Here is a 16,680-nt window from a genome sequence, read left to right as displayed (position 1 = left end):
TGCCAGTGGATGTGAGAGGACAGTATAGGTTGTGGGATAATAACATACAACTTACTGCAGTGATTCCCAACCTTTCTTGGTTACTTTACCCCAAATCACATTTTGCTCTGTCTGAAGAACCCACAAAGTATCCCTCGTGCATTTTACCAGTAGGCCTATGGTCTTATGAGTCTTCCCAAGTATCCCCATGTGGATAGCCCAAGTACCCCAGGTTGGGAACCACTGACTTACTGTAACCCCATCCTACCCCTTTTCAAGCCCTGACATTATTTTATTACTTCATATTCAGTTATTGTCTCTCCCTTTGATACATTAGTATAATCATTAGCCTATACTTTGAACATGAGAAATGTAATTATTTTCAATAGGCCTGTTATGGATGTTTCATGCCCATACCACAGCTTTGATTTGACTGGGTTAAATACAATAGGTGTATGCTAAACAACGGAAACGTGAGAATGCCTTCCTTCACGAGAAAAGCATGCACTTGAATTACCTTCCCCTTGCCTCAATTCAACCTTATTTTGAGATGCCAAGTCGTGTGTAAATTCGAGTTTTGGATAAATTGGTTTCATACCGTCTCAATATTCAGTTTGTAATGGACCGACGCTAAAGTGACAACTATATGAGGACACTTGTGTTCAGACGAATGTTCAGACGTTGGCATCGAAAGTAAAAGTCCTACAAGGGTTAATAATGAACTCCCCCTTTCTCGTGTGTCGTTGCGGTTTTCTTGCGTTGGTGGGAGTCCCCCTTGCGAGGGTCCCTGTTGCAGTGCGGATCCAGTAGTTGGAGTTCTAACTAAAAAGAGAGGAGCGCAAGGAGTGAGCGCAGCTGAGTGAGCAAACAGAAGTAGAAACATTAGGTGAATTTTGACACTAACGAACGTCGTTTTTGAAAGACTGTCACTTTTACTGCCCTGGATCCATCTTTCCAGCCTTGTAGAATAACGCCCTTGTTTCCCGCCTGAAAACTCACACGGTCGTGTCAGCTGGCATGAGCTAACCCACCAGACATGGAAACCAAACCTTTCTTGTCATTGGGTAAGTTTTTGCTACTTCGAATTTTTTGTTATCTCAAGATTTGAGTTTATAATGTTAGTTACAACGTTCAGACTCACGCAGCGTTTACGAGTGATAGTCTCGTTTATGCACTGTATTTTGAAGCTTCAGAAATGAGTAATTACAGTCAGGTAAAATAAAAGTCATGTTTAGTCTACGTTGTGCACAATATATGGAAAGACAGACTTATTTTTTGGAAGTTTTCAAGAAATGTTTCACGGTATGTTGCACAAAAAACTTGAGTCGCGTCAGGCTTGTCAAATACTACAATTCACTCTCGTGTGCCACTGCTATCTGTTCTGATGACATCCGCCTGATTAGGGTGACATCTCATTCAGAAAAATCATACTCTCTTTCAATAGAGTTCATATCTGAATATTCTGCTAAATATTGTCCATTTGATTCGATTTTTTTTTAACGAGATAGGCTACTATCTAAAATCGAATTTACACAAAACCCACTCGAGCATTCATTTGACATATAGCCAACTGTCCCAGGGAGACAAACCTGGCTAAATTACGCTATATTGCGTATGCACTTGGGGACTTAGTATATTAAATACTTAAAAACCTAAAGTGCAGTTTTATAGCTAATCTCGTGCTATTTTACTAATTTTGCCATGTGGCTGAGAGAAAATGTTGCTGTTTAAAGCTCAGGAATTATTGAAAGATGGGCAAAATTTGAAATATATGTTTTGATAGACCAAAGTATGAGCTATCACACCATGTAACAGAACAACCTATTTCATACAATGCAACTAACTGGATTCATGTCAACTCCATCAGACACCATCAAAGGCATGTTTACTGAACCAGAATATAAACACAACATGTAAAAGAGTTGGTCCCATTTTTCATGAGCTGAAATAAAAGATCCCAGACATTTTTCATGCGCATAAAAAGCATATTTCTCTCCAATTTTGTGCACAAATTTGTTTACATCGCTTTTATTGAGCATTTCTCCTTTGCCAAGAAAATACATCTACCTGACAGGTGTGGCATATCAAGGAGCAGATTAAACTGCATGATCATTACACAGGTGCAACTTGTGCTGGGTACAATAATAAAATGTACAGTTTTGTCACATAAAACAATGCCATAGATGTCTTAAGTTTTAAGGGAGCGTGCAATTGGCATGCTGACAGCAGGGAATGCCCACCAGAGCTGTTGCCAGAGAATGTAATGTTCACTTCTCTACCGCCTCCAACGTCGTTTTAGAGAATTTGGACGTACGTCTAACCAGCCTCACTTCCGCAGACCACGTGTAACCATGCCAGCCCAGGACCTTCACACCTGGCTTCTTCACCTGTGGGATCGTCTGAGACTAGCCACCCGGACAGCTGATGAACCTGTGGGTTTGCACAATCAAAGAATTTCTGTACAAATTGTCAGAAACCATCTCAGGAAAGCTCGTCTGCTTGCTTGTTGTCCTCACCATGGTCTTGACCTGACTGCAGTTTGGCGTCATAACCAATTTCAGTGGGCAATGGCTCATCTTCGATGGCCAATAGCACGCTGGAGAAGTGTGCTCTTCACTGATAATTCCCAGTTTCAACTGTACCGGGTAGATGGCAGACAGCGTGCATGACGTCGCGTGGGCGAGCGGTTTGCTGATGTCAACGTTGTGAACCAAGTGCCGCTTGGTGGCGGTGGGCATAAGCTTCGGACAACGAATACAATTTGAACACACAGAGATACCGTGACGAGATCCTGAGGCCCATTGTCGTGCCGTTTATCTGCCGCCATCACCTCATGTTTAAGCATGATAATGCATGGCCCCATTTTTCAAGAATCTGTACACAATTCCTGGAAGGTGAAAATGTCCCAATTCTTCCATGGCCTGCATACTCACCAGAAATGTCACCCATTGAGCAAGTTTGGGATGCTCTGGACGTGTATGTGTTCCAGTTCCTGCCAATATCCAGCAACTTTGCACAGCCTTTGAAGAGGAGTGGGACAACATTCCACAGGCCACAATCAACAGCCTAATCAACTTTATGTGAAGGAGATGTGTCACACTGCATGAGGCAAGTGGTGGTCACACCAGCTCCTGACTGGTTTTCTGATCCACACCCCTACTTTTTTAAAGGGTATCTGTTACCAACAGATGCATATCTTTATTCCAAGTCATTTGAAATCCATAGATTAGGGATTCATGTATTTCAATTGACTGATTTCAATGTTGTGTTTATATTTTTGTTCAGTATAATTGTTTAAATGATTGTCCAACAAGTGTTTAAAAGCCTTGATTGTTTAATTCTAACATTATATTATTCAAATATGTCATACAAATCTCCAAACTTCTTTTTGTTTTGTGTTATAGCACTATATAATGCCCCAGGGCTAATTTATTTAGCGTTTTGACATGTTTTTCTTGATATATTACACATTACATATTACAAATATTACACATATTAAACATATTACAAATTACAAACATTACACATATATTACACATCATTTATATACATCACAGAAGACTGAAATATAACAAAACCGTTTTACATAGAAACACCCGATTTTCGGGCGGGTTTTTGAAATAATGTTTATTATAATTATGAAATTATGACAAATATTAGTAACATTCCAAACATGAGGCCACTACATGGACGATTTGGTTATTTGACTGCAGGAAAGAGTTAGACTAGTCACTGACGGAGTTGACAACAGATACAGACATATTTCCAAATAAAAGTTCCATACAAACATTTGTAAAATATGGAAAATGATTCATTTGAAAATCCCCAATAAAAACATAACTTTACTGACCATGAGCGGTCTTATTTCACTACATATAATGTGGACATGAATATAGAGTCCTTATGGTGAAGCTGATCATGCTCATTCCTGATTCATTTAGGATATTAGATCAATCGGGGTTCACCAAATCTCTGGACACATCTTTTAGGAATCACAGTTTTGAGAGAAATATTATTTAAAGTCACAGAGGGCTATTGCAAGAAACCACATGAGATGTTTTTTGTGTTAATGTGTGACCTGCTCTATCATAATCAGTCACATTGACCCCAAAACACACAGTTGTCTACAGTGCTGGAAAGAGGAGAATGCTAGCTTTCTAATGAGACCAATATGATCTCTACTCCAAATATCAAGCGAGTTACGTGCCATTACATGCTGCATCACCAAACCATGTTTTTGACAAAGTTTGCAGTTACTTTTAAGACATTTATTCAAATAATTAATAACAGCTATTTACTTAATACAACACACAATCCATGAAATACATTGACATGAGTGCCTGTGTTCTTCACACACACACACACACACACACACACACACACACACAGTCCTCTAACATATCACGTTAAATAACATATCTTATAAATACGTCACAGATAATGAGTATAGATGTTCCCAAGCAACCCTCTCACAAAGCCAGGTCCTGCATACTCTGTATGATAGTCATACAGAGTAAACAACATCTGAAAAGAACTGAAACAGTGAAGGGGATAGAGGGGTGAGCACTAAAAGCGGTCAGAGTAATCTCTGGGGCGGCAGGTGAAAAATCTGTCTGTGCACATGAGCAAGGCACTTCAACCTAATTGCTCATGTAAGTCGTTCTGGAGCGTTTGGTAAATTACGTTAATGTCAAATGTTTCTCAACTAAAATGAGAAACATTAAACAAAATCTGACCATACGTCAGCAGAGAGGAAGGACTTACAGTCTCTTTGGATACGATTTGTGTAGACTATCATTAGAGTCTTTGCAAATATTAGTATCAAGATTCAGGAAAATGATCACGCATCAAAGCTTTTACTACTTATACCACACAGAGGACTTGGTCTCAAATGTCGGTAGCACCTGGATGTCTGCCCTCTTAAATCCAAAGATCTGTCCTGGGAGCGGCATCGCTTGGACATGTGCGAAGTTGACGTAGTGGACGATTCTCTGAATATCCTTGTAGGACAGCACCCATGTGCTGGCAAGATGACTGCCACGCCTCTTCTTCCTGGGAGCCATACTATGTTCCTTGTAGAACTTTCACTGCAGTCAGTTTTTTTTGTAGAAATACTCAAATCAGAAAATAAATTAGCTCTTGTATTTCTATTCATGCTGCAGCCTACTACTCATACTTTCTTAAAAAACTCATGAACTTTTTCATGCTGTCGCAGCCCCAATAACAACAGAAAACATCAAGTTGTATTACTCTAAAGAAAACTTCCCCGTGTAGAAACTCGAATGTTTCTCTGTAGATTTTCTGACTATCAAGGAAATAATGTCCTCTGATGTTTTGTTTCTTTTTGTTTGCTCGTTTCCTTGCAGAGGTTAATGGAACCAGCCAACTTGCCAGTGAGCACTAGATGTTATTCATCTGAAAACAAGACAAACAACAATATATAATTCTTTAACATTCAGTCATCTTCATAATATATTCTAGCCAATACATTTTCAAGTAATATCAACAACAATAACACAGACAAACTAAACATAACCTGCACTCATTGAAATGCATGGATGAACCCACCCCCCCCCCCACACACACACATACAACACACACACACCACAAACAGTGCACACATGCAAAAGACACACACACTTTTACTAGTAGTGTTAATGGATCATGTTTGATATAAAGGTATGCGATAACTTTATTGATGGCAATTTCATGCATTTATGTAATAGGACAAATATAAGCACCCACCGCACGCACACACACACACACACGCACACGCACACACACACACACACAACACATACACAGGTACAATAAATTACTAGCTACATAGCTAGCTTGGTTGCATGGGCTACACATCCCCCTCTTCTCTCCCTCTTTCTCCCATGCCACACGTTAACTCACTCATACACACACACATACTTGGCTTTAATACACAAACTAGCTAGCTAGTCAGTCTACTTGTGCCTCATCACACTCAAACACTGACAGATGGACAGACGCAGAAACACACACACACATTACACACTCACAGCCAACTAAACTTGACAAATAGTTTAATGGCAAGCACTTACCATTGGCAGTGGTGTAAAGTACTTAAGTAAAAATACTTTACGTACTACTTAAGTTGTTTTTTGGGGTATCTGTACTTTACTTTACAATTCATGTGCTTATCAAGAGACCATCCCTTGTCATCCCTACTGCCTCTGATCTGGTGGACTCACTAAACACTCATGCTTCTTTTGTAAATGATGTCTGAGTGTTGGAGTGTTCCCTCATTTACTTTTGATACTTAGTATATTTAAAACCAAATACTTTTGGACTTTTACTCAAGTAGTGTTTTACTGGGTGAAATACTTTTACATTTTTTATGAAGGTATCTTTACTTTTACACAAGTATGACAATTGGGTACTTTTTCCACCACTGACCATTGGTGAGTTAATTAATCTGGTCACGTCTCTTGACCATCTCCTCGGGGGTAAAAAGCAAATATCCGGGGTTCCCATCGTTGGACTTGCAAGTGCACCTGAACAAGCAAGCCTTTTCAATGTCTTGCTCAGCATCACTGACATATTCTCCCTCGACCGACTGAAACACCGTAACTAACAGATCCACCATTAACGAGTGGTCTTCCTTCGGTTGCCTTCAGGGCTCGGCCTCGACTTTGGTGAGCTCGTCTGAGTCGTTGTCTGTGCTGCCTGTGGAGTCGCTGATGGTGACGCTCTCTGGCTCAGCGTCGAAAAGTAGTCACCAATAAGTTGATGCCACATATTGGGAAAATAGGAAAATCCTCAGATTGAATAGCCTATTGTAGCTTGATTCAAATGATATAGTTAGCTACCTAGCTAGTTTGTACTTTAATTAATTCATGATTTAATAGTGCAAATAAGATAGTGCTGCGAAAACCTGATGATGTGTTACAAGCAAGCTTTCACCGAACCGATGTGAAAGTGCTCTGTTGCTATGTTTCATCCAACGTTTACAAGTTAAAAAATTATATTTATTCTCTGGAATTGGCAATAATACATACAGATTATGAAAGCAAAACAAATATTTTCTTTATAAAATGTAACATTTTGAAGCAATTAAGTAATGATTAAAAATGTAGTTGTAATGCCCCTAGCCTTTTTCCACATTTTGTTGTGTTACAGCCTGAATTTAAAATGGATTAAATTGAGATGTTACGTCACTAAAGGCACTAAAGTAATACAGCAAGAAGTGTGGCAAAGCAATTAACTTTTTGTCCTGAATACAAAGTGTTATATTTGGGACAAATCCAATACAACACATTACTGAGTACCACTTTCCATATTTTCAAGCATATTGGTGACTGCATCATGTTATGGTTATGTTTGTAATCGTTAGACTGTGGAGTTTTTCAGGATAAAAAATAAAGAGAATGGAGCTAAGCACAGGCAAAATCATAGAGGAAAACCTGGTTCAGTCTGCTTTCCACAAGGCACTGGGAGACAAATTCCCCTTTCAGTAGGACAATAACCTAAAACACAAGCTCAAATCTACACTAGATTTGCTTACCAAGAAGACAGTGAATGTTCCTGAATGGCCGAGTTACAGTGTTGACTTAAACTACTACTACTTGAAAATCTCATTTAACAGAGCTTGAAGAATTTGAATAGAATAATGGTCAAATGTTGCACAATCCATGTGTGGAAAGCTCTTAGAGTCTTACGCAGAAAGCATCACAGCTGTAATCACTGCCAAAGGTGTTTCTACAAAGTATTGATTCAGGGGTGTGAATACTTTTGTAAATTAGATATTTCTGTATGTCATTTACAAAAAATGTGCAATAATGGCTAAAAACATGTTTTCACTTTGTCATTATGGGGTATTATGTGGTGATGGGTGATAAATACATTCTGAATTCAGGCTGTAACACAACAAAATGTGGAAAACTGTAAGTGAAGGGGTATGAATACTTTCTGAAGGCAGTGTACTGTATATTGAAATAGTGTTGTCACGATACCAGCATTTTTACTTTGATACCGATACCAAGTTTAGTATCCTGATACTTGATACCGAAATGATACTCAGTACCAAAATGATACTCGATTTTGAAACGATACCATGGCAAAAGTCACAGAATAACCACTAGGCTTTATTATTTTAAACATTCATTTATTTTAAACATTCGGTATGTTGATTACTGGGAGAACAACTAAATATCAAATATAATGTATTCTATTCTATATTACATTTCTTTCAAAAATAAAACACCATATTAAATAACAGAATATCTCAAATTTTCTTTATGCCAAACCATATATGAGTCTCGGAGCATACAAAATGATTTTACAGTTACATCTAAACTGTTATACATGTAATGTCATTCATATCAAGGTTAATTTGCTTATCTATGTCCATAATATTGGATCTAATGACATTCATTAGACCTCTAATTCATTATTCATTACAGCAAAATAATTGAATGTATTAAGTTAATAGTTTAGTTCCAAAACGGCATAAAAATGACACTTTGAAGCTCTTTTCTGAAGCTTCTATATTGCAATAGTCTACATACTATAGAAATCCAATGGATTTTACACGGCATACTATTATTCCCAGAGTGCATTTCAACTTCCATGGTGCAATGCTCTGCCCCGGAGCTGAGTTTTCACTAGTTATCACAGCCACAAAGTCAAATGGCTACAAGTAAAAATGTATAAGTAACAAAATAGCTTTCTGGTCTTCATTTAAGGTTATGGTTAGGCATAAGGTTGAAAGTGTGGTTAAGGTTAAGGTAAGGTTTAAAATCAGATTTAAAGAAAAGTATTTGTAGAAATGTGACATACACCTGTATTCGGTCCTATGTAGTAAAATTTGAAATTGTGTTTTTTACATTGGATAAAAGTAGAGACATTGCATATCATACACTGCAGTTGAGGAACAATGGGAAAGTAATTCTGCTTTGAAAGTTGATTAACTTGTAACCCCACTTTTGAGAAAATGTCCCTTCAATGCTTTGTTACACCTACTGGAGAGCTCTACTTTGTCTAAACCCATTCAGCATCATAAACACCCTCTTAAGCCTTAGCCCCACCCATCTCTTTAAGGATTCAAATGTGAGGCCATGTGCTAAAAAGAGTGAGTTGTGTAGTAAACAACCAACGTTTTCAAGACTAAAAGTGAAAGTAGGTGAAAGTAGTAGTCTAAAATAAGGAAAAACTCCAGGTAAAAATACACTTTATCTAGTCCTTGGCCTATATCCTAATCTGACTTTGGTGCAGGTCATATTGTTGTTCACATTACCGTCTCTGGTAAACACACACTGTACCAAATAAAATCTACGTTTATTTGCCACATGCACCGAATACAGAAGGTGTACAGAAAGTGTCCAGATAAAAATATTTCATGAATTATTAGATGACGGTTACCCAGACACACTTGTCTAAATTGATGGTTCATTTGAAAGAAATGCTATAACCACCCCTCAGCCACATCTAGCTAAGTGGATGGGTCACTGTAGTCTAGACATGTACACATGTTCATGAAATACAATAGATGGCTGTGTGATCACCTCCAGACACATCTGGCTAACTTGATGGGTCATGTAATCATCTGGCTAAGTGGAATCTTTGGTTTAGAAATGTAGCTAGCTAGCTAAATTAATAAACCGGCATAATCCCAACTCATACTACTACCAATACAAATATTGCCATAGCTGTAGTATAAAGCAAACCAACTAGGTTCAACGCTAGCTAGCTAAACTTAGGCTATAACTAGAAATGTAAATGGGTTTCTGATTCGAATAATATTACTCCACAGATCATAACAGCAAGCTAATGTTCGCAACCTTTAATTTACAATGAAAACGACTTTCTGACAAAATTTGAAATTTATAATATCTGAAAATGTAGCTAGGCTGTTACCCGTATATTGTACATAGATGAAAGCTTCACGGCAGACTGGAACCATTTAACTCTGTTTTGTTTGTAGCTACCTCTTGTTTGGCCAGCGTTGTATCAAGTCACTCCGGTTCACACTGACCATGGCATGTGCAGAAAGTTTCCCATCACCACTTTCTCAACTGTGGATGTGGTAACTATTTACGACACCAGGGCTGCTGGCAAACGTGAAGTAGTCTAAATGTATTGCTGTCATAGCTAAGTAATAAGTGCATTTCTTTTGGGTTGTAATCATATTATAATGCTTACATGAATGTTGCTCAAAAATGATTTGAATTTAGTTGCTAATAGAATAACGTTACAATGAAAATATCACGTGTAAAATAGTTTTTATGTCGTTTTGGAACTACAACTCCCCTGCACTGCTTTGCAACACCTTTTGCATAGTTGTTTCGGCGGTCTGGCCTTCATCATCTGCTCTGTAAGCAAAGTATTCCCATAGTTGTTTCGGCGGGCTGGCCTTCATCTGCTCTGTAAGCAAAGTATTCCCATAGTTGTTTCGGCGGGCTGGCCTTCATCATCTGCTCTGTAAGCAAAGTATTCCCATAGTTGTTTCGGCGGGCTGGCCTTCATCATCTGCTCTGTAAGCAAAGTATTCCCATAGTTGTTTCGGCGGGATGGCCTTCATCATCTGCTCTGTAAGCAAAGTATTCCCATAGTTGTTTCGGCGGGCTGGCCTTCATCATCTGCTCTGTAAGCAAAGTATTCCCATAGTTGTTTCGGCGGGCTGGCCTTCATCATCTGCTCTGTAAGCAAAGTATTCCCATAGTTTGCTTCTGAAACGGGTTTTGCCAACAAGTTCCGGGCGTGACGGTATGATGTTTTCGTTAGAAGAAGCCATGCTGTCAGCATTTTCTCTCCTCTCGCATGCTTCTAAAAAGTGGCTCGCACTGTGTTTACTGCATGCGCAAGAGCAAGTAGCCTGGCTAGCTTACTACTGCCACCTTGAGAAGATTCAGACAAATAACTAGACAGACTCGATCCTCTCAGTTCGTATATGACGTGAGACACATTTGGCAAAAGTACGAAAGTAACACAAATTCTAGTACTGAACAATTTTTCATGTTCAAGTATTGAAAAAGTACAGAAGTTCCTTTATACCGTGCAACACTATATTGAAATGTATACTACATGTTTTTTATTCTAATGAGAATGTCACTATTTCATATTTTTCTCTGATACATTGCAGTTCAGAATTATGTTCATTAAATGTATTGCTTCAGCGCGGGTACCTTTTTTTCATTACACTTAATTATGATGAAAATATTATTATGATGACTATAATTTGAATTATTGTTATTATTATCTGATGGGGTAATTAGCTATATACAGTACAGCCTAGGCCTGTTATCTATTTGTCCCAAAATATGGGAAAATAACTTAGAACTATAATATTTCAACATATCATGTGGTTCTATAGGCCTAGTTCTTTAAAGTCTTTACACTTACAGACACTCACAGTGTAAACGATTAAAACCCAGCTACTGCATGTCTGGTGAACTGTATAGAGCACAACTTGTCCCCTGTAGGAGAGACATAGCCCGAAGCTGTAGGCAGCCGTGTTATTGTGACTGCAGGTCTTTCAGGGGCGCCTCATGTTACAACTTGACACATATCAGCAGCCCCCCCCTGCCCCCCCGCCCACCACTACCAATCTGCACAGATGAGAGGCACAGGGACTTCTGGGATATCTCTATCTGATTACACACCTGATCACTGGCACTGTGATCACACTGGCCTTTATGTGTCTTATCAGAAATCACCATGCCAACTTTCACGTAGATATGACAGGTTACTGTTTTACATTTTTTATTTTTCTTATTTAACCTTCTTTTAACTAGGCATTTATCTATTACAGGCCTACTGTAGTTTCCGTGTCTCCGTGTTAGAATCATTGACAGTATGATTTTTTTCGAAAATGTTTACAGGCCCAGCATAGCTTGAAGTCTGCATGTGTGTTGTAATAGCAGTGTAATAGCAGTGTAATAGCAGTGTAATAGCAGTGTAATAGCAGTGTAATAGTGTAATAGTGTATTATTAATCAGCATCTTTCTATGCCTCTTTAGTACAGCTGAGGTTCTAATCATTCCACACTGTTTCAACATGCTGTATCAGCATGCCATTTGTCGTCAGTTCTTGATTTGTCAGCCCGTAACTCTGGATTTAAATCCTCGCTAATGCTCTGATTGTTAATTGTCCACTTCAAGGACACCACTAACTCTGATAAGCCCTTGAATGTATTGAGTAGTTGCTCGCTCTGTGTAATTATCTAGAGTTGTCTTGCATTAGGATTCAAAACATGCCACTGTTTGAAATACCAGTTAGAGCATTTTACAGTTCTGGATTGATTGTTGGCTGTGGTGATGACCTCCTGCTTTTGGCACGGCATGTTCTATATGCTGCTAACTAGCCACTGGAGCCTGTTTTTTCTGTTTTTCTCCCGCTTCACTTAAAGCTGTAAATATTGGAGTAGTGACATTGAAAACAGACGGAGTGTCAATTTAGTCAGAGGAATTTGAGTGTGGCCGTCACAATAAGCCAAGAAACCATGTATTAAAAAGGATAGTGTTCTTCGCCAGCTCGGATGTATTTTGGGAGAATAGGGTGTATTATTAAACAGAGGAAATGACGTGGTCGTAAGAGGCTTGGTTGTCTTCTCCATAGGGGAAGAGAGCAGATCTAGTAATACCTGAGATGTACTGCAACTATGTTATCTATGGCTAGAGACAACTAAGGATAACCGTCCTCATTTAACCTAATGTATCATGTAACATGAGGGTTGCTACACTGTTTCAACATTTTTATGGGTTTTGTTGTTTGGTTGCTTGTAGGATGGCGGCAACAGACATAGCAGCTCTGCTTCTAGCTCCTATGAAACTTTGCAGTATTTTGTTTTTTGTGTGTGTTTTTGACAAGCATTTCGCTTCACCCACAATAACATATTGAATATGTGTATGTGACCAATACAATTTGATTTGATAATGGAACTGACTGAACTTAAATAAGACTGCAGAGAGAGCTGACACAGGTTCAGAAAGTAACATTTCATGAAAAAGTATTGCTTTTAGCATGGCAGTGATGGTGATTGTGATGGTGAGACAAATATAGAGGCACTCTAAGGGATAGGTTCACTTTTCCTCTTTCTATTTGGTGGAACCAGATTGGACAGGGACCTTTTGGTGGAAGCCAGAATGGCGTTGGCCTTGGTGTTATACTCAACCCTGACTGCAAACCTAAAGAAAACATAGTAGTTTGCTAAATAAAGTTGAGCTCAACAATGTCTGGTATGTTCATTATTGATGAGCTGGTTTTATAAGTGTGTCCCACCACCTGTTACTGAAGTTGTTTGTTATTCCTAGTACCTCTACAAGTCAAGGGTATACACTTTATTGTTCTTGTGTATGTTTGGGGGGTAGCCTACTTTAGGAATAGAAGGTAACCCCCGCCCCCTCGTCTTCCCACCAGTGAAGTTCATGGTCTTTGATGAGAACGTTGGGGGGGTGCAGGCAGAGGGTGGGAGACTGCAGGCTGTGTTCCTCTCCTGGCAGTAATTCAGGAACAAAGGTAATAATGGGAGTGGGTGTGTCTGGTAGGGGGGTGGTTGCGTGGAGGGGGGTGAAGGGGTGGGCTCTGCACCGCCAAAACGTCTTGGACAACTTTGTCTTTCACAGCCGTCCAGTGTTGTGTTCCTCATGTGATGCTTTTGCTTTCCTTTTGAGAGGGGGCTGCAGCTGTCATTTTTATTGGAAGAGGTTTATAGTGAAAGTTAACGACTTAAAGTGACAGCTCTCTCTTTCTCCCTGACCCTCTCTTCCACACGCCCCCTCAAGCCTCACTACTCCTTCAATTCAAAGAAAATGTTCTCCCTTTCCCTGCCACCCCTCCCCCTCCCTCCCTGCCGGCATCAGAACCAAATGTACAAGACAGAGAAAAAATTTAAACACAATTATGAAATGAAAATGAAAATTCGAGGTTCTTTTTCAAACGGGAAGTTAAGTGCCTTGGAAGTATAGACTGCCACTTTTCATAGGATATAGTGTATGTTCTGCTGTGCATTAAGCATTAATGTTCTGCTCTGCTGGCAGTAAAAAAGGAACTGACTGGGAGAGAGAAGCTGTGCACCTCCATGCTGATGATCATGTGCTGTATCACCCCAGCCCCAGCCTGTTTCTGCTTTCAGAACAATACTCATCACAAACTGGGCTTCAGACAGAGGTTCATGGCAATCGCTCAAACAGTTGTTAATTATTTGTGTTTAAGGTAGTGGGAGAGGTTTATTGATAAGGGCTGCGCTGAACTTTGAACCTTAAACCTTGACCCCTGACCCCTGCGTGCTTTATCATTGGAGGAATTTTGCTTTGGGCATTCAAGCTTCTTTTTTTTTTACCATTCAGCTTTTACCATTCTAAGACCATTCCGTTCATGCTGAAATGCTCTACTGTGAATCTATTCCTATAGAGTATTCCTTTTCCTGCACTGCAGGACACGTTCTGGATGCCCACCTGTCTGGCTGATTTGCAGGCTGAATGAATGTGAGAATGTGTCTGTTCCGTTCTGTGGGACTGAGAGTATTCAGGATGCACACAGCCACTCTTTTGAAGTCTCTGTGGGGATTTGACCAGATCACACTCATAATTTGCACAGAGAGAAAGATCACTCTGCCCTCCTACCCAGAGATCCCACGGCTCTATACTGCGAGGAAGAGAGAGAGGGGGAGGGGGGGGAGTCAGAACACAGTCCACTAGAGTATTATGGTCAAACCTCCATCAAGGACTAGGGAAGAAAAGAGGAGTTGTTGCTGGCCAACTTTACCTAACTGAACATCTCTTGAATTGCGCCCTGAGTTGAATTGTGCCCTGAGTTGAATTGTGCCCTGAGTTGAATTGTGCCCTGAGTTGAATTGCGCCCTGAGTTGAATTGTGCCCTGTAAAATAGCTTGTAACACTTTCTTTCACAGTGCTTTAATACAGGAAAATTGCTTGGAAGTTTAGTCAGTAATAATGTTGTGATTAAGTCATGAGAACTGGTTTGGTTATCCACAATGGGGCCGATTGAGACTTAGGAATTTAAGCCTTTCCTAAGCACACCTTTCGTATGCACTTTTCAGTATTTGGTAGTCAGACTTACCTTAGTCAGTCACAGGTGTGGCTCCCTTGCATGCTCTGAAGAAATGTCATTCAACAGCTGAAAACCCTCAGACTTGCTGGCCAACAGATTTTCTCATGGAGTTTTCATTCAATAGGGTTTTCAGTACATTTATCTGAAGCCATCCCTTTAATTACAGTGTGCCTTTTAGTTCGAATTATTTCAACAGACACAGTAGAATAATTTTACAGATAATTTATCCACAGATCAATGAAATAAATCTAAATATATAAATATTTGTCTCTGTTTCTGCACCAATTGGTAGATTTAAAAATACTAATGGTTAGGAAAGCATTTACGTGCAAAATATAGAAAACTGGGGATTGATTCATTTTGACAATTGCCACATTCAGTTCTTCAACCCAGGTTAATGTTGGAAGATTAGTGTGCATAGAATTATAATAGGGAGAATAGTCTACAATAGTAGGTTATCCCCTCGCCTATTGCCTGCAGGGCCTGTTTCCCTGGGGCCTGCTGATGTGCCCTCCGGGAGACGGTAAAAAGGCTTCTTATTGTATAACGTTTCAAAATCCAATTGCGGGAAATAAATAGCTTTGGAAGCAACTACTGTTGTTCTCAATTTTCTGTGGGTATATTTTTTTAATATTGAGCTCAATAGCAAATATTTTCCAACCAAGATATTTGACATGGTTTTAAGACACGAAGCGTGAAATGCACAATTGCGCATTGGTCATTGCATTTGCATAGGGTAGGAGGCTACAACTGCAAAGTATTTTTTAAGACATAAAATGTACAGTTAGAGTAAGTCATGACTAATGTGTGGGCTAATATGTTTTGAGTTTTCACTTCCTCATGTGGTGAATTAGCCCCAAAATAAATGAGCCTATGATATTAGTACACATAAAGATGTAGGCAAATTAATCTCTATTTGAACAACAAAATTCCGACAAATCTGGAGCTCATCAATACCCTATTGTCAAGCCACAATTCATGACAATCACTGGATTAGGTTGCACATCAAAATATCTTATTGAATAGCCTACAATCTCAGTAGTCTATTACACAGTCTTAAGCACTGTGAATGTCTTTATAAGGTGATAAAAAAAATCCCTGTTTTAGGTCAGTTAGGATAACCACTTTATTTTAAGCATGTGAAATGTCAGAATAATAGTAGAGAGAAGTATTTATTTCAGCTTTAATTTCTTTCATCACATTCCCAGTGGGTCAGAAGTTTACATACACTCAATTAGTATTTGGTAGCATTGTCTTTAAATTGTTTAACTTGGGTCAAACGTTTCGGATAGCCTTCCACAAGCTTCTCACAATAAGTTGGGTGAATTTTGGCCCATTCCTCCTGCCAGAGCTGGTGTAACTGAGTCAGGTTTGTAGGCCTCCTTGCTCGCACACGCTTTTTCAGTTCTGCCCACAAATTTTCTATAGGATTGAGGTCAGGGCTTTGTGATGGCCACTCCAATACCTTGACTTTGTTGTCCTTAAGTCATTTTGTCACAACTTTGGAAATATGCTTGGGGTCATTGTCCATTTTGAAGACCCATTTGCGACCAAGCTATAACTTCCTGACTGATGTCTTTAAAAAAAAAAGTTTTTTTATTGAATATCCGAGACATACAATATACTCGCAGTGAAGCCGCTTAACAACTACATCATACCAGT

General features: G+C 39.3%; 1 protein-coding gene across 5 annotated transcripts in view; it reads left to right on the top strand.

Moving 5' to 3' along the window:
- Positions 1 to 759: 759 nt before the first annotated feature.
- Positions 760 to 16,680, top strand: part of LOC112219734 (retinoic acid receptor RXR-alpha-A) — a 157,861-nt gene continuing 141,940 nt past the window's right edge. For 4 of the 5 annotated variants that reach the window (XM_042302299.1, XM_042302298.1, XM_042302297.1 and 1 more), the window contains exon 1: positions 761 to 1,043. In XM_042302299.1, coding sequence (XP_042158233.1) covers positions 1,016 to 1,043 — 28 coding nt within the window. In that variant the 5' untranslated portion in view covers positions 761 to 1,015. Of the gene's footprint in view, positions 1,044 to 16,680 lie in introns of all 5 variants that reach the window. The other variant, XM_042302296.1, reaches the window with a different exon arrangement.

This window comes from Oncorhynchus tshawytscha, linkage group LG20 (assembly GCF_018296145.1).
Source record: "Oncorhynchus tshawytscha isolate Ot180627B linkage group LG20, Otsh_v2.0, whole genome shotgun sequence".
NCBI classification, from domain to species: domain Eukaryota; kingdom Metazoa; phylum Chordata; class Actinopteri; order Salmoniformes; family Salmonidae; genus Oncorhynchus; species Oncorhynchus tshawytscha.
The sequence above is the reverse complement of the archived record's forward strand: the minus strand, read 5'-3'. Positions and strand labels throughout refer to the sequence as shown.